General features: G+C 42.7%; 1 protein-coding gene across 2 annotated transcripts in view; it reads left to right on the top strand.

The window, feature by feature from the left end:
• The first annotated feature begins 3,091 nt into the window (after nucleotides 1-3,091).
• The window catches only part of ENTREP1 (endosomal transmembrane epsin interactor 1), a 73,026-nt gene continuing 50,759 nt past the window's right edge, over nucleotides 3,092-25,358 (top strand). The window contains exons 1-2 of one of the 2 annotated variants that reach the window (XM_069576365.1): nucleotides 3,092-3,969; nucleotides 16,305-16,361. In XM_069576365.1, the coding sequence (XP_069432466.1) occupies nucleotides 3,565-3,969; nucleotides 16,305-16,361 (462 nt within the window). In that variant the 5' untranslated portion in view covers nucleotides 3,092-3,564. The remainder of the gene's footprint in view (nucleotides 3,970-16,304; nucleotides 16,362-25,358) is intronic. The other variant, XM_069576366.1, reaches the window with a different exon arrangement.

Here is a 25,358-nt window from a genome sequence, read left to right as displayed (position 1 = left end):
ATGGTTATCAATTCATGTTTTTAAAAATTTGTTAATACGCAATTTGCCAGGTCTTTCCAGATTGTCAGGTTCTGTGAGTGTAAAGGAAGCCCATGAACCTGCATTTCAACCAGCTTTCAAGTGGTTCTGTAGTTCATGAACCAAACTTAGCAAAGCTGCTCCAGAGACACCAAATTAAAGGAGGACTTCTGGATTCCACTCTGCCTGCTTCAGAGAAGCTTTTCTCCTTGTAAAATGTTAAGTACTGGAGGCAGGTTGCCAGGGAACATGTTTCTCCTAGCACTCTAATTAGCTGGTAGGTTGGGGCTTCTGAGGAGTGGTGGGAAGCACTGAGGAGTTTGTATAAAGGTGTCCAGTGTAACCTGAGTGAAAGAATTTGAATTTCTGGGCAGAAAAGGCTTTGAGTGTGGGAAGTGGAAAATGAGGTATGCGGAAGGGAGGAGTTGATGTAAATTTCTCCTTGCAATTTGGCTTTGATATTGAGGAAAGCTGGCAGCTGGGTTCCACCCAACAATATACTACAACCACTGTTTCCTTGCATTTTCGCCCACGTTAATGAAACGCCTGGTCACATTTTCCACGTTTGTCTTTATTTTAATTATTTGTAATATGTCTTAGTAAGGACTTTATTAAGAGATAATGATAGATTCACCTGTAATATTTATTGAGATACCGTTCCCCCATTCAGTGTTCGATTCAGTGGTTTTTAGTATATTCCCAAGGTTGTGCAATCATCACTAAAATAGACTTCAAGATTTTTTCACTTCAAAAAGTCACCTGACCTTTTAGCTATAAACCCCCATTCAATCTTCTAACTACTCCCCCCATTCCAATTCCTAAGCAATCATTAATCTACTTTCTGTCTCTATGGATTTGTCTGCTGTCGAGATTTCATATGAATGGATTCACATAATATATGATCTTGTGGGACTATCTTCTTTCACTTAGCATGATGTTTTCAAGGTTCGTTCATGTTGTAGCATGAACCAGTACTTCACCCCTTTATATTGTTGAAAATATCCCATTGTATGGCTCTCCTGCATTTTGTTTATCTATTCATCCATAATACCGCATTTCATTTATCCATTCACCCACACTTGCTTCTACCTTTTGGGCTATTGTGAATACTGCTATTTGTATATAAGCTTTTATGTGGACATATGTTTTACTTCTTTTGGGTATATACCGAGGAATGGAATTATTGGGTCAAATGATAATTCTTTAAATTTGGAGGAACTGCCTGTTTTCCAGAATCCTCACTTAATTTTTTTTAAGCCGACATGAAGTCAGTGACTCTGATTTATCCCATAAGAATTTAGTAACATACAACTCAGCCTGATCAGGTATAACTTAGGACTTACTGTAACCAATTGTTTGGGGGGATGCAAAGAATCAGTCTAGAGTTATACAACCCAAAGCTCAAATACCCAAAAGTGCTATTTGGCATAATTTTGAAAGTTGGGACAAAGTCTCATAGATTTGGGTTGATGGAAAAGAATCTCACAGCTATAAATATGGCCAATAACAACAACATAAAAGAAAATTTCTGTGCAACAACTCTTAATTAGCAGCTTAGGAAAAGGTTTAGTGGCCTGAAAAAATATGTGAAGCCATTGGATAAAACTGCCTATGGATTTTAGTTACCTTTGCTGTCATCTGTTTCTATATAGGGAAACAGACAAAAATTTAAGGGTAAAGTACACAGAAAGACTTGAAAATATTTAAATATAAAAAACAGAGCACTGCACAAAGTACAGCTCCATGAATTTTCTCAGAATGAGTCTCACCCATGGAACTGGCATCCACACCAAGAAACAGACCGTTACCAGCTCTCCCTTTCCAGCCATTAAACATCCAAAGGAAAGGAGGATATCTGATTTCTGGCACCAGCCTACACAGACCCAAAGAATACATTTTTGACAGTACGTTTCGGGTGTCAGAGACTGACCAGCGGAATAAACTTATTAGCTGACAGAGCTTCTCAAGACTCAGACTTTTTTACATTACACAATGTAGTAGAATGTTAAAAACTGAATACCTTTAAGCTTGTGCATAAATTAAAATGTATAATCTGGCACATGAGAAACTCAATTTAACATTACTTGCAATTTAAGAATACCTACCATAAGATGTTTTAAAGTCCATGAGATCACATACTTCAAACGTTTATTTTAAAAGACAACTCCTTTTTTCTTTCCGGGATTTGACGTTTATTTCCAAGAGGAGTTTGTAAAAGAAGTCCTTGAGACTATGAATCACAGGTGCTTTAATAATTCAAAAAGTGTACATGTAGACCCACATGCACATTGGCAGTGCATTACATTGTGAGTTACAGTAAGTAATGAACGAAATAAATACAGCCTTTGTAAGCAGAGCATAAAAACAGATACACGTTTCCTTTGGTTTAGTGGGCAGGAGGATATAAAATACCCTCCCCTTACTTATTACTCACCTAATACTGAGACTGACTTTCTGCAGAGTGACAGTGCTCTGGTTCTTAACCTGAAAAAATTCTATCATAATCATTTTATGTATAAGAACACTTTCAATACATAAGAATTCCTACCATTAGGAAATGAAATTTTACAAAGGCAAATCATTTCTTTTTAAGTTCTAAATATATTTTATAAATTACCAAAAACAGATTAGAATTTTATGAGGCCGTTTCTCTGAAAGTCTGGGATTCTGTGTTCTACCAGATGATGCCTAACACAGCTCAGGAGTCAGCGTGAGACGGCCACAGAGTGTATGTAACCCTTGCCAGCGCTCCAGGCCGTTGGTTCTCTTTCTGGATGCCGGATACTTCCAAGGAAACTTTGGCCTCCTGCCCACTCCTACGCTGGTGCCAGGAAAGCACCCATACCCCTCATTCCCCACCTCCCAACTTCCCAGGCGGAGGGGCTGCAGAGCAGTCAGCGCCGGGAAGCCCCACGCGAACGGTGACTTTGCTCTGCGTCGTCCTTTCCCGAAACCCTGAGGCTTAGACTTTTCCCAAGTCACCCACAGCTCTCTTCCTGTCATCCTTCCTCTAGGCCGGGGAAAAGTTTAAAGCCGGGCTCCCTTCGTATGAAAGGTCGCCAGAGTCGCGCTCGCGGCTGGACCGGAAAGGGGCGAGGGGCCCCAGCGCGCCTGCGGCGCTCCTGTTGCGCCCCAGCTTGGCGGCTGTCGGTACCTCCGCGCCCAGTCCGCAGTTCCCTCCTAGCCCGAGGGAACCTGTTTTAAAACTGGGGCACCTCTTCTGGAGCCCCGGGAGAGAGCGCCGGTTTGGCGGGGCCCCAAAGGGTGCAGGCGCTGAGCGGCGGGACCTCAGGGCGTGCGTGGTGTCGGGGGCGGGGTGTGGGAGTGGGGCGCGCCCGGGAGGCCGGAGGCCGACCCGCCGGCTGGCAGGTGGGTGCGGCCGGCGGGAGCCGGGGCGGCGGCTGCGGCAGCAAGTGGTTGGGCCGTGCGCATTTTCTTCCCGCCCCCTCCGCGTCCGAGCCCGCCCGCGTGCTCAGAGCCTGGCGCCGGCGGCTCAGCTCCGCGCCCGCTCCCCGCTGCCACCGGCCGCTCCTTCCCCGTTTGTCCATGTCCCTGCCTGTGGTGCTCCCGGGCTCCTGCTGCCCGGTGGCCGGGCTCTCCGGCGGGCCGCAGGCCGGGGGCCCGGGCGCCGCGGCCGCCGCCGCCCAGGAGCCGCCGCTGCCCCCACTACGGCCGCGCTGGCCCCGGGCTGCGCTGCAGCCCCCGGCGCGGCCTCGCTGCGGGGCTACCGCCGCCGGGGTGCTGGCCGCGCCGCCTGCACTCTCTTCCCGCCGGGCCGCTGCCGCCGCCGGGGCTCCGGGCTCCGCGCTGCTGCCCGCTCGCCTGCTGTTGTCGCTCGGTCTGCTGCAGCTGATCCTGGGCTGCTGCATGGTGGCACTCAGCTTTGGGGCACTGTCGCTGAGCAGCTCCCCGCAGGTGAAGAACTCGTGTCCGTTCTGGGCCGGCTCCTCGGTGAGTGCCGCGCGCGCGCGCCCCGCTCACCGCGGGAGCAGGGATCTAGGGCCGGTTCCCTCCTCTGCCTCGTGATTGAGCGTCCTAGGGCTGCACTTGGGGAGGAGAACCTCTCAGACCGGTCGAAGTTTTTGAGCCGTTGAGAGGGTGGAGGTCCATGGTGAATTGGGTTGCACCTGGACGGTGTCTATTCCATGTAGGCTAAAGGGTTTTGTTATTCCTGTCAAACTAATAGGATAAACTTGATTTCCAGCCCCTGGCGAGACTAGAAGAATGGGGGTCGGTGGCAAAAAAAAAAAAAAAAAGGCGGGAAGAAAATGAGTAAACTTCTTCTTTCAGCCATTGAGTGTTTATTTCGCTAACAGAGTCCGCAAGGCTCTCGATCTATTTTGTTCACCAGTTTATCAGCAGTACCAGGCACACGGCAGGGGTATTTGTGGGATGGATGAAGTGACAGGTTGGGGCATGTCACTTATTTTATTCTGCACTGAGGCAAACGGAAACATGAAGTGTCTGGTGTAAAGTAACTCCACTGTGTTTGGGGACGAGCTCAAGAGGTAATAACAGTGTGTTAACTCGCCGTGTACTTGGTCGTTAAAGGAGGGCCCTAGGCCCGCACTGGGTTCCTGGAGCCACACAAACTGCTAGGCAGAATTTAATTCTTGAGAACAGGAAGCCATCATGTGGAGAGCTTGGAGATGTCTACCCGGCTCTGCCACTGGCCCTACCGGACTGGCGCCTCCAACAGAGAAGGCTGATGCGGGGCAAAAGGTCTGCTGCCCTGGAGCATCTCTGCCTCCGGCGCCTCCAACAGAGAAGGCTGATGCGGGGCAAAAGGTCTGCTGCCCTGGAGCATCTCTGCCTCCAAAAGAGTTCACAACTTCCAAGGCAACCAGTGTCTTGAGGTTTGTTGGGGACTGAGAGACTTGGAAACAGATCTTCGTGAAGTGATTGTGGAAGATGAATATGTAAAGCAAACAATCTTTCTCTAAATTAAATCTAAAAGCCTGGCAATGCCTATAGTTCTTACTGAGATCTGTAATAAATGTAGGCTTACCTAAAAACATTGGGTGGTCCTTGCAAGTCCACACAAACCCACTTTCAAGACCAGATTTAAGAATATGGCGGTGATTGGTGCTCACTCCTGTCAACCTCTTTGCAACCCCATGGACTATAGCCCACCAGGTTCCTCTGTCCTTGGGATTTCCTAGGCAAGAATACTGGAGTGGGTTGCCATTTCCTCCTCCAGGGAATATTCCCCACCCAAGGATCCAATCAGGGTCTCCTGCATTCTCCTGCATTAGCAGGTGGATTCTTTATCAAGGAGCCACATGGGAACCAAAGACTTTTAAGATTATAGGGAGAACGAATTGAACCCAAAGTAATTGTTTGAATAAGAACTGTAAGAAAATTAGGTATGTAGAGCCTGGCTTGGTTTTTATACTTAAACTGATGCCAGTTTGTTCTCCTTATTTTGATGCTGGTACGGCCTGTGCTATGGTGGGTGGAATTCACAATCTGTGCAACATATAAAAGAAATCCCCACTTCTAGCCCTGCCCTTGGGCTCTCCAACAGGCTTCTGGGAGTTCTTTAAAACTTCACGAGGAGGAATATTCTCAACAGGGTAGGTAGGGGTTGGCTCTGTCTTACTCCTTAGTCCACTTGTCAGACTAAATTCAGCCAAATGATGGGTGCATTTAATTTCTCTAAATACCCTGGGCCAGAAGTGACTCTTGCATACATTTTAGGGATTTGCTCTTTGTAAAATCATAATCTCTTGTCTTGTCAAAGATAACTAGTTCAGGATTACTGAAAACTATTTTTTCTCTCCTAAAATTAATCCCCTAAATCAATGTACTCCTGTGAATTATATCAGAGGTAAATGCATTTCAGATGTCAGTTGAGCCATGGTTAGATTTGATGAACTAACCACTCCAGTATTCTTGCCTGGAGAATATCATGGACAAAGGAACCTGGTGGGCCACAGACCATAGGGTTACAAAGAGTCGGACACGACTGAAGCAACTTAGCACACACGTGTGCATCAGATGGTAAAGGCTACTAGTTTGGGCCTGCTGGCTGGGCATGTTCTTGTCCCCAGGACCCAGCAAACCAGAGCAGGGAAAGAATCAGTGATTTGGAACTAAGTCTCTTCTATAGGGTCCTTTTTCCACCTGTGCCCCCCAACTCTATATGAAATTTGCAACTGTTATTTTTTGTGGCCTGTTTCTGAGGTTGTCTTCAGAATTTGCAGTGACAACAGAACCAACAGATACTGCATGTCCGGAACAACGGAATAGGATTTGAGAATGGCCTTAAGGCCCATAACTCTGTTGCAGGACAAGAGTTTCAGGAGTAGCATACCTTTTGAATTTATGTGTGTGAGAGGCATTTTTTTTTAAACTCTTCTTTATGGAAAAATTTAAATTTATTAAAAAACTGTACAGTGAATTTTCATATGCCGCTACCCCAGTTGTTGCACACTGTTTTATCTGTACCTCTTCCTGGTTCTGTTGCTGGCTCTATGTGTCCTGCTCTTCCCCCTCCACTGGGTGGCTTGTGGGATCTTAGTTTCCCAATCAGAGATTGAACCCAGGTCCTTGGTAGGGAAAGTGTGGAGTCCTAGCCACTGGACCACCAGGGAGTTCCCTCTGTGTTCTGTTAACTCCAGAAGGATGGGCTTTCCAAGCAGGGTAGAAATCAGTTTCAGCATGCTCTCCAGTCTGTTTGTCAGAATCACTTCCCATGTTATTGTGAAACAAACCTCAGACATCACATCGTTTTATCTGTATTTCAATACATCTGTATTTTTAAAAAGAAAATCTAAATGGACTAGAGAGATAGCATAGAAGTGACCAGGAAGTCTTAAGAACCTCACTCCACTTTACTATTTTATTGTGAAAATTTTAAATTTCAGCACACGTCGAAAGAATAGTATAATGACCACCCTCCACCAGTGACCCATTACCCAACTTTAGTAGTTATCAGCACTCATACGATCATTGTATGCTCAGACTCATTCTCCCTTTGTAACACCCACTGGATTATTTTAAGCCAAATCTCCATCATTGTAATTTCAACATTAACTATTTCACAATGTATTTCTAAAAGAAAGAGACTTAATAGTTAAAGGGGAGGGGCCTGATAGCACATTGTAACTAATTTAATTACAGCTAAAGTTTTTATGAAAACGTAAAAAAATTATGACTTGAAGGCTGCAGAATTTTTTTTAATGAACACTTTTGTTGAGATATAATTCACATTCCATTTAAATCTACTTAAATCACCCATTTAAAGCGTGCAATTCAATGACTTTTATTAAATTACAGTTTTGTAACCACCTCCACGATCGATTTTAGAAAATTTTCATCACTTCCTCAAAGAAACCCTGTACCCATTAGCAGTCACACCCCGTTTCTCCCTTAGCTCCCTTATCAGCAAGCAACTACTTATTTTCTGTCTCTATGGATTTGTTATTCTGGACCTTTCATATAAATGGAGTCAGTTGTGACTGGCTTCTTTCACTTGGTATAACATTTTCAAGGTTCATCCATGTTGTGGCATGTATCAGTACTTCATTCCTGTTTATAACCAAATGAGAATCCATTGTATGGCTATAATGTTTTATTTATCACTCAGAATTTTGACTGGCATATGAAAGTAGGTAGTTGAGTGGCACTGCCAACTTAAGTCTAAGGTTACTTCAAACCCACGTAAGAACACAGTAGAAAGATAGCCTCATATTTCAAATTTTGAATAACCATTATATGCCTGAGTCTGCTATAGCAAGTAAATCAGCAAATCTTGTGGCTTCAATAAAAGTTTTGCTCATATATCTGATACAAAATTAAGAGACAAATATATTCATCTGAGGCTTCTCTGGTGGCTTTCCTGTTGGCTCGGATGGTGAAGAATCTGCCTGCAATGCAGGAGACGCGGGTTCAATCCCTGGGTCAGGAAGATCCCCTGGAGAAGGAAAAGGCAACCTACTCCGCTATTATTGTCTGGAAAATCCCATGGACAGAGGAACCCAGCAGTCTTTGTTCCATGGAATTGCAAAGAGTTGGATGTGATTAAGAGAGGCACTAAACAACAACAGCAACAGATTCATTTGAAAGGACCATCTTGTTAAACACACTGTAGTTCAAGAATATTTTTCCATGTATACTCCTGTAACTAGTCTCACCTTGAGCCTGAGATTTGGAGGCTTCCTTCGCTTGTCTGAATCTTGAAGGCATATTTTACCTGTTGTAATATATATTTGAGAATTAGCAAGTCCTATAAAGACTCTTCGATTTCAGTCTGAATTTGGCAATAAGGAGTTCATGATCTGAGCCACAGTCAGCTCCTGGTCTTGTTTTTGTTGACTGTATAGAGCTTCTCCATCTTTGGCTGCAAAGGAAATAATCAGTCTGATTATGGTGTTGACCATCTGGTGATGTCCATGTGTAGAGTCTTCTCTTGTGTTGTTGGAAGAGGGTGTTTGCTATGACCAGTGCGTTCTCTTGGCAAATCTCTATTAGTCTTTGCCCTGCTTCATTCCGTTTTCCAAGGCCAAATTTGCCTGTTACTCCAGGTGTTTCTTGATTTCCTACTTTTGCATTCTAGTCCCCTATAATGAAAAGGACATCTTTTTTGGGTGTTAGTTCTAAAAGGTCTTGTAGGTCTTCATAGAACCGTTCAGCTTCAGCTTCTTCAGCGTTACTGGTTGGGGCATAGACTTGGATTACTGTGATATTGAATGGTTTGCCTTGGAAATGAACAGAGATCATTCTCTCATTTTTGAGATTGCATCCAAGTACTGCATTTCGGACTCTTTTGTTGACCATGATGGCTACTCCATTTCTTCTGAGGGATTCCTGCCCGCAGTAGTAGATATAATGGTCATCTGAGTTAAATTCACCCGTTCCAGTCCATTTTAGTTCGCTGATTCCTAGAATGTTGACGTTCACTCTTGCCATCTCCTGTTTGACCACTTCCAACTTGCCTTGATTCATGGATCTGACATTCCAGGTTCCTATGCAATATTGTTCTTTACAGCATCGGACCTTGCTTCTATCACCAGTCCCATTCACAACTGGGTGTTGTTTTTGCTTTGGCTCCATCTCTTCATTTTTTCTGGAGTTATTTCTCCACTGATCTCCAGTAGCCTATTGGGCACCTACTGACCTGGGGAGTTCCTCTTTCAGTATCCTATCATTTTTGCCTTTTCATACTGTTCATGGGGTTCTCAAGGCAAGTGGACCACATTCTGTCAGACCTCTCCACCATGACCCGCCCGTCTTGGGTGGCCCCACAGGGCATGGCTTAGTTTCATTGAGTTAGACAGGCTGTGGTCCTAGTGTGATTAGATTGACTAGTTTTCTGTGGTTATGGTTTCAGCATGTCTCCCCTCTGATGCCCTCTTGCAACACCTACCCTCTTACTTGAGTTTCTTTTACGCTGGACATGGGGTATCTCTTCATGGCTGCTCCAGCAAAGCGCAGCCGCTGCTCCTTACCTTGGAGGAGGGATATCTCCTCACCACCGCCCCTCCTAACCTTGAACATGAAATAGCTCCTTTAGGCCCTCCTACGCCCCACGCAGCCACTGCTCCTTGGATGTGGGGTTGCTCCTCCCGGCTGCTGCCCCTGGCCTCGGGCAGGGGATAGCTCCTCCCAGCCGCCGCCCCGACCTCAGACCCACGCGGGGTAGCTCCTCTCGGCTGCTCCTGCGCTGTAGCAGTCAGCTGTGATCAGCTGTGACAAGCTGGAATCAAGATTGCCGGAAGAAATGTCAGTAACCTCAGATATGCAGATGACACCACCTTTATGGCAGAGAGTGAAGAGGAACTAAAAATCCTCTTGATGAAAGTGAAAGAGGAGAGTGAAGAAGTTGGCTTAAAGCTCAGCATTCAGAAAATGAAGATCATGGCATCCAGTCCTATCACTTCATGGGAAATAGATGGGGAAACAGTGGAAACAATGTCAGACTTTATTTTTTGGGGCTCCAAAATCACTGCAGATGGTGACTGCAGCCATGAAATTAAAAGACGCCTACTCCTTGGAAGAACAGTTATGACCAACCTAGATAGCATATTCAAAAGCAGAGACATTACTTTGCCGACTAAGGTCTGTCTAGTCAAGGCTATGGTTTTTCCAGTAGTCATGTATGGATGTGAGAGTTGGACTGTGAAGAAGGCTGAGCGCCAAAGAATTGATGGTTTTAAACTGTGGTGTTGGAGAAGACTCTTGAGAGTCCTTTGGACTGCAAGGAGATCCAACCAGTCCATTCTGAAGGAGATCAGCCCTGGGATTTCTTTGGAAGGAATGATGCTAAAGCTGAAACTGCAGTACTTTGGCCACCTCATGCGAAGAGTTGACTCATTGGAAAAGACTCTGATGCTGGGAGGGATTGGGGGACAGAGGATGAGATGGCTGGATGGCATCACTGACTCGATGGACGTGAGTCTGAGTGAACTCCGGGAGATGGTGATGGACAGGGAGGCCTGGCGTGCTGCGAATCATGGGGTCGCAAAGAGCCGGGCACGACTGAGCGACTGAACTGAACTGAACTGATAAAGACTCTTTCCCCATACTTTACATTCTTAACTTTCAGCAACTTGAAGAGTGTTTTTAATGTGCTTATTGTTTTGGGGCACTCTATAATCATCTGTTTCCTTGCTGGTGTCCTTGACTAATGACTCAATCTATTATTATTCCCGAACTTCATGAAGCTAAGAGATTAGACACGTTAAAAACATACTGAAGTTTGACCCAGGTGGGTGGCACAGGGAGCATTTGAATGTGTTTAGTCCTTGCTGTCCTGGCTCCCGGTTTGGAGGCACAGTTAGTTAATGTTACTTAGATCCCACTGGGATTACAGAGACCAGCCTACCACACTTTCAGGTTAATGAAAGAGTAGAGAGAATTGCATTGTTTTCTGTCTCCCTCAAAACCCAAAATTCCTGACCCTAATGCCATGTATGATCCTTGGGAGATATTTCAGGCCAAGTGGTAGAGAATTAGTTACTATTTTTTGTTCTTCTCTGGGGACCCTAATGCCATTTATCATCATTCATGTCTCTGTGTTGAAGTCACTGACCTGAACTCATGGTCACTCCTCCCTTGATTCTGTGATTCTTTGTCAAAATTCCAGTTCCTTATAAAGACACAGACATTGGTGAACCTTAAGGTTAATCTTTAAAAAGTTTTACAGTGACAAAATGTAAAAAATGAATGGTTCAAAGGGGAAACTAACACAAAAATTCTAAAATCTCTACCAGTCAAACAATAGTAAATATATTTTTTCTATCACGGTCATCAAGTACTACTTTAATATTGCAACCGTTTTTTAAAGTATAACCTTTGAGATAAATTTCATTTTCTTTGGTCCTTTATTTTACACAACAGCAGAGTCATAAGTTCTTGAGCAAATGTTCAGCCTCTCAGCCTCAGTTACTCACCTATAAAAATGAGTGAGATGATTCTTGCCTCAGAGTTGATTTTGTTAAAGTATAATTAGAGAACACTTAGGAAAATGCTTTGTTGCTGAGCACTAGCACCAGGCCTGGTACATACTAGAACTTCTGTCAGTGTTTTTTAAAACATAAGGATAATATTTAAGGTAAGGTGAACAGACTAGTTTTTGTGTTTTATTCTGTGGGATATTGTGGTAACCAACAAGCATACACAAGAAATACCCAGTTGTCCCCTTTGTCAGATCTTTTACTGAGTTGCCCTGGGCAGATAAAGAATGATACATGCACACATACATTAAAAAAAATTCCCAATGTAAAAGCTATCGGGCAAGATAGGTTATTAAGAGGTGTGAATATTGTGTTTTTTTGCAAGGTAAGTATGGGATGTCTATAACGTGACTCTTTTTAACTCTGTATTTAATACAGCAACTTTGATGAATAATTCAGAATTCAGAACATTTTTGCACTACAGCATGTTATTGGATTCCTGGAGTAGGAAATCGCAACCCACTCCAGTACTCTTGCCAGGTAATTCCATGGACAGAAGAGCCTGGTGAGCTACAGTCCGTGGGGTTGTAAAGACGTGACTGAAGTGACTGAGTACCCATGTATTAATGGATTAACACAGAAGAATAGGGTAGTAGAATTATTAATATATGCTTTTGACTTTAATGATTCGATTTTTAAGCTGAAAAGTTCAGGCACATTCACAATATATGGTGGGTAACAATGATTCTTGCCTGGAGTATCTCAATATCCTTCTTTGCAATATTAGAAAAAAAAGAAAGGCCTCTGCTTTTCCCTATAAGCTACAAGGAATGGGTTTCAAGTGAGTGAAACCAAAGTGTAATAAATCTCATTATAATAATATAGAGATAATTTCATATTAGAAAATAGGTTCTTACCTATTTATTCAGAGCATGTTGTAGCTTGCACTGGGCAGAAAGAATGCTAATGGAGTTGCTTTTTACTGTTGCTGTACTCTTTTAAGAAGCACAGGAGTGAAAGTGTGTTTAGGCTTACACAGTCATCTTTGAGCAAGTTGATCTCCTGTTTTTGATCTTCATTCATTCATTTATTCTTTATCCACTCATTGACTTCTGCCATAACTAACTGAGTGCCCCTAGGAGCCTTTAGTGATACTTGAGTGAATATTCAGAGATCCAAGTCCTCATGAGATTGCAAGTGAGTGTAAAACACAATTGAACAAATAATAGCACTATGGTGTAATGAAAAGGGCCCGTGTTAGGGCCCTTCTTGAGTCCCTTGTGATGCAGGCCCAGCTGCTGCTGCCCCTGAGGAGAGTGGAGGCATTGAATACATCGCATCTTCCTTTTCGCGTCCCCATCCCCTCTCCCCAGTCGTGAATTCCACACCTTTCCCCAAAATGTGACCCTCCATTTCTTAAGGCTTGAACTCTTAAAGGATTCATCCCCAGCTACGACACTTCTGTTCAGTATTCCAGGGTTTCTACCTATGCAGTCCTACTTCATCTGCTTCCCCTTCTCCATCTCATCAGTCACAGAGTTCCTCTAGTGTGTTAGGGCTTACTTAAGCTTAAAAAAAGGGATGAACTGAGTAGAAGCTGGTGTGAGACTTTGTTGCAGGGTTCAGGACTGAACAACTCCCCACCCATGACTGGAATATAGTTTCTTGAAGCATCCATAAAAAATGTTATTTGCAAAAATCCTCCTGAAATTTAAAGTGGATGTGTGCTAAGTCTGCAGAACAATTCAAATGGAAATGATATCTAAGTATTTTGTCCTCCAACTCATGAATGTGATCTAGGCCTTGATTTATTTGGATCTTTATTTAATATTGTTCAGTAAGGTTTTATTTCTTCCTACTGAGGTCTTAAACGTTTCTTTGTCATATGTATTTTGAGATTATTGATATTTCTTATTTGTCAAATACATATTGTACTTTTTTAACAATTATGTTTTAAATTTAGTTTGCTTATATATGCCAAGTTCTCCCTAAAAGGAAAAAAGAAAGAAAGCTTAGTTCTTTTGTCCCAGAGACCCTTCATTTGAAATTGTATCTGTCACGATCTATCAAAATATTTTATTTATTCATGTATTTATTTATACACATATGCTCCTTAAAACTTTAGCAATACTACTCCTGGGACTTTAGGCAACCAGAAATGAAAAGCACTTGTTTGTAAAGATATATGTCCATGATGTTTATTGCAACATTGTTAGTGAGGGTAATAAATTGAAAAAAGAGTGAATACCCGTGACTATGCAGATTATTGAATATATTAGGTGCTAGCTATACAAAGGAATATTATGTAGCCATTAAATAGAAATGAATGAGAGCTAGTCTGGTAAGCATGAAGTGATTTCCAATGAAGTATTTGTTGAGAGATAAAAAGAAGAGGAAGAGGAGTGTCTTTGATGATTTTTTTGGTAAGAATCACACCCCTCTGCATGTGTGTGTATACTTAAAATCCATGTAAGGAACCTGAACCGCAAGGCCTCATGGATTTCAAGTTCCAGGTTGTAAGTGGAAGCAGCCCAGGCCCTCTAGATCAGCAGTCCCCAACAATTTGGGCACCAGGAACTGGTTTTGTGGAATATAGTTTTTCCCATGGATGGGGAGGGGATGATTTCAGAATGACTGATCCTCTTTACGTTTATTATGCCACCCCTGATCTAACAGGAGGCAGAGCTCTGGCGGTAATGCTAGCAGTGGGGAGTGGCTGTAAATACAGGTGAAGCTTCATTCACTGGTCCACCACTTACCTCCTGCTGTGTGTCCCGGTTCCTAACAGGCCACAGACCAGTACTCACCCAGGGGTTGGGGACCCCTGGTCTAGATGAGCCCCACCAAGTATGTTTCCTAGAAGAAATCATTTAAAGGGAGGAAATATCCTATTGAATTTAAGATGATGAAAGTATATAGTGCACAAAACAGGCTGCAATAGTATGTTTAAACATAGATATATACAAAGACGTGATCCCCTGTCTGCCCATATGTATTTCTCATCCTCGATATAAGTGGGTAGACTTGTCCTCTGCTGGTTTGTTGTGAAATGATTGCCCTCAGACAATAAATGGAGAATTGAGAGTATTGCAAGCAGGCCTATGAGCTTCGGATTTCAAGTAGCACTGTAATCCTTAGAGTTAAATAAGAAGTTCTTGTGAAATAGTACATTTGAGTGATTTTGGTAAAAAGTGAATTTGAAAAAAAATCCTCATAACTGCCTTCAGGAGATTCACTTTACTGCATACACAAAGATAAATGTGTTCTGATGGCATCAGAATGTCCCTGGGCTGAATAATTACTTTGCTTATCCTTTCTGACCTGCTTATGAACTGTGTTATTCAAGGACTGATGGTGGCTTCCACGTTACGTTTGGCAAAATGCTGGTTCTTCTTTACTGAGGATGTTTAGGTTGTTTACTGACATATCATTCTGCAACATGAGATATTTCTTACTGTATTCCCTCCCCCTTTGTGGAATAAGTGTTCAAGAACATTTTCAAATTGCCAATCATGTGACAAGCGCTGTGCTAGGAGCTGGGGATTCAGAGAGACGAGACAGGAGTTCACAGTCAGTGGGCAAGACAAAAATGATACGATATTTTGGGGGGAGAAAAATTATGTGTAGAGGGCTTCTAGGAGGGTGGGGTGTTGAGATTAATAAGGCTTAACAGAGAAGGTGACTGTGAGCTGGGGCCTTGCAAAATGCAAAGGAGTTCTCAGGCAGGAGAGTGGAGGGGAGTTGAGAGATTTCAGTGGCAAAGAGAAGCACAAAGTCCTAGAATGTCTAGAGCCTGGCCAGTCTAAGGAAAGACAAGTATGCCTGGGAGGAGGGTTTGTGGTGGGTGGACCAGGGATATGTGGAAACCAGGCTTGAGAAGTAGGCAGGGGAAGATCCTGAAAGGCCTTGTTTACCATTTTGAGGAACTGACTTGCCGCCTGAAGGATGGGGCTTCCCAGGTGGCACTTGTGGTAAAGAACCCATCTGCCAATGCAGGAGACTTAAGAGACGTGGGTTCTATCCCTGAGTTGAGAAGATCCTTGGAGAAGGAAATGGCAACCTGCTCCAGTATTCTTGCCTGGAGAATCCCATGGACAGAGGAGCCTGGAGGGCTGCGGTCCCTACGGTTGCAAAGAGTCAGAAACAACTGAAGTGACTTAGCACGCACACATGTAGGATGGGTACCCACCTAATGAAGGGAGGGCTGTGGCCAGGCATTTCTGTTCTTTTTTAAACAAAAACGACTTTTATTTTTTACTTACGGCTGCGCTGGGTCTTGTTGCTGCACTTGGACTTTCTCTAGTCGTGGTGAACAGGGCCTATTCTCTGGTTGAGGCATGCAGGCTTCTCATTGTAGTGGCTTTTCTTATGGAGCGTGGGTTCCAGGTGAGCGGGCTTCAGCAGTTGCGGCTCACTGGCTCTAGAGCACAGGCTCGGTAGTTGTGGTGCATGGGCTTGGTTGTTCCGTGGCATGTGGGATCTTCTCAGACCAGGAATTGAACCCCTGTCCCCTGCACTGACGGGCAGATTCTTTACCCTTGAGCCACCAGGGAAGCCCCAGATGTTCTTCTTATGAGGCTGACTTTGGCTACAGATTAGGTGCTGCCGGGGGCCGGAAGCCTGGATGGGAAATACTGATTCCTTTATTTATTAGAAGGTAGGCTACTTTCTGTTTGTGTGTTCTTAACTGACCTTAAGAAAAAAACATACAGTCAGTGAAAACATTAGTCCAAGATGGTCTACCAGGTCCCATGTAATCAATAGGAATATTAAATGTTTGAGGTAGAAGCCTTTGAAATTTCATGTATTTTTAAAAATATATACTTTAGAGATCGGGGATTAGTGATTGGAACTTGTCTAGATTTCTGATACTGTTTATCCTTGTAGGTGATACTCTCTGGAATCATAGGATTGACAACATGGAAGCGACCTATGATACTCCTGGTACGTACTGATCTTATAAATTTTTACCCTTTGTAAAATGTGCTGTTTATGAAGTCTATAGAGACAAATTGTTGAAATGCTAAAGCTTTCTTGTTCCTTAAAAAAGTAAGTTAACAATGGACACTATTACCCAGATGTTCTCATAACAGTAAAGTGAGATGATAATTTTGCTATAATTTTGTGTGTTTCAAGTTCCAGGATTAGCTCTATTGTAAAGATATAGCAAACACAAAGCAAAGCAAAACTAAATGGCTTACTCTGAACATTTTGAACATACACTGAAGTGGAAGGAATGATATAATGGACTCCCTGTACCGGTCATTCAACTTCAACAATTTTCAACTCTTAGCCAGTCTTGAGGAGGTTCTCCGCATTCTTTTTCTTTCTCATTCTTTTAAAGGAAATCTCAGCTTCAATCATGAATACATTATTTTTTACTGTTATAATGTTTTGGTTGGATAATCTCAGAAATTCCTTGCTTAGATCCCCTATATTCTCTCTTTATCACATCTATTATATTTTATCACATATATTTTCATGGCAGTAGACTTTGCCCTCTTTTAAGGTATTGAGGTAAAACTCACATAGTATAAAATGAACCATTTTAAAGTGTACAGTTAATCCTTTGTTTTTATTTGCTGTGTCCTTTTGATCAGTAAATGTTATAAAAAATAGACAAATGTGCAGAGAGGCTAACGTACAAGGATGAGGTAGAGGATGTAGGAATTTGATATGAAGTATAATTAAAAATTATTTTTTCTGTATAGCATCTCTTCTTATTTTTCTCCCATCCATTTCAAAATAGGGTTAAATGATTTTCTAAACTCATTCTGTAAATATACTTAATACAGCCAGACTGTCCTTCAGACTACTGTTTGCAAGGTGATGGGTAACAAATACAAACTAGTTAAATTCTTACATACAAGGAGGAGAAGCACATTTTAAAATACAATGAGAATAATGGTACTGTGTTGATGGTCTTGAAAAACTAACCTGGAGAGTTTTCAGACCCAGAAGACAATGCAGGCAACATTTTATAACATTTCACATCTCTTTGCTGATATTTCCAGAAGGAACAAATTACTGATGCAGTATTTGAACATATTAGACAGCAGGATAGGAGAAAAGGAGGCTTTGGATGAATCTTGTGGCATGTGCTATGTGTGCCTGGGGTTTGTTTTGCAACAACTCTCTAGGTTACAGTCTCTGCAGAAAAATGTTTGATGGTGTTCAGTGTTTATGCTAGTATTTCACTGTATGCGTCATCTTTGCACTGTCCTTTTCCATTAGGTCATTATCGAAATGCTCAGTGACCCTCAGGTATTTAAATAAATTAAAATCAGAAAACTATCTAATCTGATGCTATTTGTACTTTTAAAATTCTAAATGGTGAATAGAGTGGACTGCTTGTTCTAGATAGATAATAAGAAAGTCCACCTTTTAAAACATTTCTTTCTTTAACACTGTTTTCTTGTGGAAAGATGCCTTGTGAATTTTATTCTGTGAGCTCAAGCAATTTTAACTGAAAATAACCCCAATAAAAATATATTTCTCATCTTTGTTGATAAGTATATGAACTTTGTCACAAAGTTGTAACCAGTTTGTGCATATCATGTTGTGCCTGCTTTTTCTGTTTAATATTAAATTAAGTTCATATCAGTAGCTGTTGTGTTTTCCTGAGCAAGGATTTCATATGCCTATCACTTAGAATTGCTAAGTAGCTTTTTGTCATATTTCTGTATTACCTTCGGTTGTTGAGTCTGTTGGACATTTGAGCTTCTGTGTTTTGACTGTTAAGAATGTATATTTAGAAGGCCATTTAGTGATTATTTTGAAATGTTAATTAACATCAGTTTATAAAGAAGATAAGTTAATTGACAGGAATTGTGCAAAGGAAAACTTTCTGAGTGTATCAGTAGTTCATTTGAGCCTTATCTATGTGTTAATCAGTTGTGTCTAACTCTTTGCGAGTTAGACATGGACTGTAGCCCACTAGGCTCCTCTGTCCATGGAATTCTCCAGGCAAGAATACTGGAGTTGGTTGCCATTCCCTTCTCCAGGGGATCTTCCCAATGCGGAAATCAAACCTTGGTCTCCTTCGTTGCAGGCATATTCTTTACCATCTGAGTCATGAGGGAAGCCCATTGAGCCTTAGTCAGTATAATAAAGGAAAAAAACAGTCTGTGTGAATCTCAATTGTATATCATTATAACCTGGGCCAAATGATCTTGTTATGTTAAAAAGCAAAATGAAAAAAGCTGATGTGCCAGTCAGACACTCCTAGTTTGAGTCCTAGCTCTTCTGTGGAAGAGTTGTGACACCCTGTTCAAGCCACTTGACTTTCCAGTGTCCAGTTTTCTTTTCTGAACAGAGAGGATACTCTAGTGACACCATGCCACCACCACCCTCAGTGGATGCTTTTTTTTTTTTACCGCACAAGCATCACCCTTTGTGAGTTTAGGGAATCTGTGGTTGGATGATTTGAGCGGGAGGCTATGTTCATTAGAGAAACCAGAAGTGCCCATGTGTTTTCATCACAGACCCCAGCTGAGCTGGTCCGAGTTACAACCCTACCCACCTGCACATCCCACACTCTACCTACAGGGGTGCCTTCTGACCCTGGCACAGCCAGGCTGTCCTTCAGAGACTAGGACCATCTGCCCCGAACTGTTTGCTTAGCTACCTCCTCTTCTGGGTCTCAGCTCAGCAGTCATTTTGAGAGAGAGATACCTTCCTGAACCACCCTGATTGAGTGGCCCCTCCTCCATGCCCCTTCCCCGCTCCCAACCTCTGAGTACTGGCTCCTCGGTCTGAAAGCAGCCTGAGTGCTTTCCTGGGTGAACCTCTCCTGTGATCCCCAGTAGATGGTCAGTGAGTTCTGTGAGGACAGGGGTCTCTCCCCAGGACCAGTGGGCTCAAGACTTACTTATTTTTGAACAGTGAGTTTACTCTGGCAACCAATAAGCTGTTTAGGTTCTGGGTTGGTTCTCAAAGTTTCTCTTTTTGTCTTAAATGTTTCTCACTTATTTTTGTTCTCTGAACTTTGTGTTTACCCGCTTTTAACTTCGGGGGTTAGGGAGTATTCTGGCAGCAGAGTTTGGGAGGGGGCTTTCCAGGGGCAAGCTGCTCTCAGTTTTGGGCTGCTGTGGGCACACTGGTCTAGAACACTTGAGCTCTTCCTTTTGAGAACTGTTTGCATTTGCGCTCCTTTGTGTGTGTGTTTCAGTGATTACATCAGGTTTATACTGGTTTGAACAAAGAAGGGTTGGTTTGACCTAGTTCCTTCAAACTCTAGTTTTCATGGAAACTCAGAGTTGGAAACTTCCATGCACTGAGTCCTCTTCCTTTTATTGATAAAATACTCAGATGCCAGAACAAAATACAGTGTTGGGAGGTACTTTGTGAATGTTTGGATCTGTTCTGGCTGTGAGTGGAATTAGGACTGGGGGTATGGGCATGTGCGTGCACTTGTGTGTGTATGTTGGGGGTGTTCTATCAAAAATACTTGTATAGTTTCCGTCAATTTCAAACATTTTTAAAAGATGGTCTTATTTTTTTTTCTAGTTATCATTCATTTTTTTCATTCTAATAAAATATTGTAGATTTGTTTAGAAATCATAGATTCAGTGCTGGGAATGACCTCGAAGCCTATCTTATCTAGGCACCTCAGCTGGAAAATGGACTTGTTTTGGTAAGATAGTTGCAGAATGAGTTGACTGGACCTGATATCCCAGGTAGAGAGCCCCTGTCTCAGGCAGGGAAGTCATTTTCTTATTGGATTTGCACAGCCAGTAATGAAACCATGCTAAGACTGGAATAGTACAAGCTTTAATTGATGGACAGCGGATAGAGAAGAAGGAACCTAGTTCACAAATCAACTTGTCAACCCAGTGTGGGTAAGAGACACCAAATATATTGGAGAGTTGAGGTAAAAAAGGGAGGGAATTGGAAAGAGTGGAAAGAATACCCATGTGTTATCTAAGAGTGGGGTAACAGGTTCCAGGGGACCCGGAACTAATGCAGCTCTCCTTTTCAGTCCTCGCGTGGGCTTTCCCAGTTGGCATGGGCATCATCAAGTATCATGGTGCTGGTGGTTATGTCGTAACGTGCTGATGCATTACAGTGAACATATAGTGAGGCTGAAGTTCTACTAGAGGTCAGCTAGTTTGTTTTTCTTTTTTGCTTTGCAGCTTCCTCCTGAAACTCAAAGATTAAGACTCATTGGTTTCTGTTTGAGGGAGTGCGAGGGTCTCACTCTGGGGCAGCAACCTCAGTGACTGGTGTTTTTCTTTGGTGGTATACTTGGTAAGAATTGCCACTGTGAAAGCCCGGTCAGGCATGCTGCCTACAGTTTTGGTTGCTTATGAAGTGCTAATTTGAGCTATAGTTATTTTTATTTTTCTTGTCAGTTTGGAACAGAGGGGATGAATATGACCTTCAATGACTATCAAAGACAGCTTTATTCTCTAGCACCAAGAACGAAGAAGATTCTTCCTTAGTGATGTTCTGGGGTTATGTATGTGGTTTATTCTCAACTGTGGGTCCTGTTGATTTGAACTCTAGACTAAAAATAGGAGAAGTAAGTGAATTGGCTCTTTTTAGAAAACGATCCATCAGTTTCTCTTCTAACTTCAAGATTATAGTATTTAGGGTAAAACCTCATTTCCCCAAAGAGCCTCAAAAAGTGGCATGCATAACGTATACAGAGATTTTATTCCCCCTCAGCTAATGGTCCCAGTAGGCTAGGCTGGTAAGATGGTCCTTCTCCATGAAACTGCTTGGGGATCCAGTTTCTTTCCATCTTATTGTGCCTTACAGGAAGAGTAATGGAACATCCAGACCCTTTTGTCAAAAGAGATTGACAAATTGGCATCAGTAGATTGTCAGAAATATACATATAGGTGGGTTATGGTGCAGGATAGGTAGTGGTCCTTTCATTCCTGATGATATAAAGAACAGGAGAAGGGCAGAATACCTTGGCACAGTTTAGGAATCTGTACATTTATAAAAGGAACTCTGAAGCTCTGGCTTGTGCAGTTTGGTTCTTTCAAGTACATTTCACGGTTGTTAATAATTTGGAATGAACTCCCTGGTTTGAAAGTTCAAGAAACCTGCATTTTCATGCTGACATATTACCACTAATTATTGGATGGTCTTGGGGAAATCTCTTGATTTCCCCGTCTATAAAATGAGAACTCAGAACACTTCTTTAAGAGTCCTTCTGGCTCTCATATTATAGGTGTCCCAAATCCTCTTTAGTTACCTGGATGGTGTTTTAACTTTAAATGTTTATTTGCACCAGGTTATTGTAAACTCCTGCGTATAAACTGAAATATTATGCTTGTTGCGCACTTGGTATTTTATTTTTGGCTGTGTTGGATCTTTGCCGCAGCGTGTGGGCTCTTCTATAGCTGTGGTGCCTGGGCTTCTCTCATTGCTGAGCAGGCTTAGTTGCTCCAGGGCATGTGGGATCTTAGTTTTCCAACAAGGTATCAAACTGATGTCCCCTGCATTGGAACATGGATTCTTAACCACTAGACCACCGGGGAAGTCACCACACTTGGTGTTTTAAGGCATAACTATGGAAGGCTTTTCTCACTCTTTAGAATTATTATACTACTCTCTTGCATGCATATAATGCATAACAGTTTACCAGGTTCTTTCATTTACCATTCTTGCATGATTTCTATGGCAGGTGTTTTACTTGTTTTGTAGATAATGAACCAGTGGCTCAAGAGTTAACTGGCTTGTCCACTTTCCAAACAGATAAACTATTATTAGAAAGAACCTAGGAGCTTTGATTCCTAGTCAATTGCTTGTTTCATAGTGCTAGTATGTCACCTCCTCCATTGGCAAATTAGTAGATATTTCTCTGTGGCCAACAGTGCTGTGTATGTGTAGCATAATTTAAATAAGTTATTTCCTTGGTGCTGACTGTCTACTTTTTTTTCATGTTCCCAAGTGGCAAAAGCTTAAGGAATTTTGCCCTTGACTCAAAAATATCAGACAGAAGGTGACAGAAGGTCAAGTTTTGGAACTTAGTCTTGTCACTTTCAGTCAGTGAGCGGATAAGGAATTTATCCGCTCAGTTTCCTCATCTGTACAGTGGGAGATCAACCATCCCTCAGGATCTCAGTGAGGAACAAAAGACATGAATGGACAGGAGACTACAAAATGTAAGGGGAGGCAAGCACATTGTGCATTGTTTTTCATCATTCACTGAGAAAATCAGTCTCCGAGATCTGATCTCTCAGTTTAGTGTGTCGTTAAGTAATCTGTGCAACAAAATATGCATTTAGGTATCATGAAGTTACCTAGACTGGGTTTGGGCTTATCTCTTGGCAATAGAGCTGTTATTTTTCTGCTCTGATCGTCTCTCCCAGGAGGAAATCAGAAATGAGAAAAAATTGTGGAACTCCTTTCTGGGAAGAATCAAGGCTTTGCTTTACAAAATGACCTAAGCCATTTGGTCATGCTCTCATTATTAGCAGGTTTAGTTTGGTAGCAACAGGTAGCTGTGAAGGCTTTGAATTAACCTTCCTGCCAAGTTGATTGTTACAGTGAAAATGAACCCCTGCCCTCAGACCAAATTTTGCTATACAAGCAATTAATAGCCAACAGACCCCCGCCCCCCCCAAAAGTTCATGCATTCTGTTCTACAAGCTTAAAGGATAAACTGCAATTTTTATCGAGCTTACAGAACAGTGTGAACAAATTTTTTTACCTGTAATATTTGTTGTATTCCCTTGTCTCTAGTGGGATTCCCAGGTGGCTCAGTAGTAAAGAAGTTGCCTGCAGTGCAGGAGACGTGAGTTCGATCCCTGGGTAAGGAAGATCCCCTGGAGAAGGAAATGGCAAACCACTCCAGTATTCTTGCCTGGAATATCCACATGGTCGCTAGAGTTGGTCACGACTTAGTGACTAAACAACTTGTTGAATATCATGGTTTATTCCCTGAAATCCTGTTGATTAAGCAAAGCTAAGTTTATTGGACCTGCTGAAGTAAGGGAGAACACCTTACCAGTAGTTCTCAGAAAGATTGAGTCTAAGAGAGGATTTTATAGGGTTTTAGGATCCTGGCTGGGTGATTTTAAGGTGAGTCTCACAAGATAGGGAATTGATTGTATTTGAGCAAAACCTATGAGATAGTGAGTTTGGATTGCTGGGCTGATGAAGGAGAGGGCCTGGAAGGAAGATTTGATGAGTAAGCTGTTAGTTTTGATAACTGTTTTAGTTGGCTCACAATCTTACCTTTGAGGAACAAGTATTTCTTAGAGCAAGTAGCTAAGTTACTGTTTTTGTTTGCAGTATTGCTTACTATAGGGTCAGAAGAGCATGGCCAGCCCCAGAATTAATTAACACGAGGACTGAAAGGGATATTGGTTTTGATTCTTACCATAAATTTCATGGGAACTCATTTTTAACATTCTTTACACTTATTAAGCAAGCCAAGAATTTCATCAGTTGGACAACTCATTTCCATTGTCACTGCTCATTTAGCAAAGCTGCTTGGATGCTGTTGGGATGTAAAGATAAAAGCAGCAGCTTCTGGAGTGTGGCTTTTTTTTTATAAGTGCCAGCTGAGTATCCTGGAATATGAATTCTTGGTCATCCTGAGGGTGTAGCTCAACCAGTCAGTATGTACATGGTATTACCCTGTCTGTGCTGAAGTGTTTCCAAGTATATTTCAGACACTTGAAGTATGTGTCTGGGTTGTTGAGGGGCCTTCTGACTATCCTGCATCCAGGCTTTCTGGCCCCGACAGACCATAGTCATCAATTTCTGAATATGATTCTCAGACAGCTACGTGAACTGTGACTCTCTTGGGCAAGGGAGGAAACCACTTTGAATCATGGCGCACTTTAAAATAGATGTTACATGAAAAGTCATGGTATAATGTAAATAGTATATGCAATAATGGAATAGTGTATATGGTACCACTTCTGATTTTTCAAAACATCTGGGAAATCATATGTGTGTTTGCAGTTACATAAAAAGTTCCTGAAAAGATGTGTAAGGAACTGTTGAGAGTAGGCGCATCCATTGAGTGCAGTGGATGGGCAGGAGGGAGACTGATTTTCCACTTTACATCTGCAGAGGACATGTGGATAAAGTGGAGGATGTTTTAGCTTCCCTATTTTGTTTGGGTTCTGGCTGCTGGTATCTGCATATTTAAACTCTATTTTGAGGGTTGGTTTATCTGCCCTTGTGTGTCTTGATGAGAGACAGGACCCTGCCCCCAGCCGGAAGCCTCTGAGGCCAGACGCCTGCCCTCCTGAATGCTGGCAGCCTGGGTGGGAGCCCGTGACCTCTCTCCACTGAAGCCTCTGCCCAGGACTTGGAAGCTGGAGCTGCTGATGCAGAATAGCCAAGGCAGCTTAGATTTCATCAGGCAGAAGAGGCCACTGGCGTCCAAGGCTGGCAGCCAGGGCCCTGGCTTTCCTGTGGCATGACCTTGGTAGAGGTCCCAGCACCCAGGTTCACTTGGCTCCTTCCTGGGTTTCTGAGCCTGTCCCTGTGGATTCTGTGAACTACTTGATAGTTTTTATAGATATAGACATAAGAGAAATAGGGAACAAGGCTAGAGTCATGTGGAATTGGGTCTCAATAAGGATACCAAAGGTTGCCTTGTAGAGCTCTTTAACGAACAGAGAAGAAGAATTTATAAATGGACATTGTGTATTATCAGGTATTTGTGCATGCTAGTTAAGGGGAAAGAGGGTGGATTTGAGTCAGACCTGGATCTGATAGGGGCCCCATAATTAGATGTATGAAAGTGAAAGTGAAGTCGCTCAGTCGTGTCTGACTCTTTGCGACCCAATGGACTGTAGCCTACTGGGCTCCTCTCTCCATGAGATTCTCCAGGCAAGAATACTGGAGTGGGTTACCATATCCTTCTCCAGGGGATCTTCCCGACCCAGGGATCGAACCCGGGTCTCCCGTATTGCAGGCAGATGCTTTAACCTCTGAGCCACCAGGGAAGCCCAATTAGATGTA

Source organism: Ovis canadensis, chromosome 2 (assembly GCF_042477335.2).
Source record: "Ovis canadensis isolate MfBH-ARS-UI-01 breed Bighorn chromosome 2, ARS-UI_OviCan_v2, whole genome shotgun sequence".
Taxonomy (NCBI): Eukaryota; Metazoa; Chordata; class Mammalia; order Artiodactyla; family Bovidae; genus Ovis; species Ovis canadensis.
This window is presented reverse-complemented; position numbering and strand designations above follow the sequence as displayed.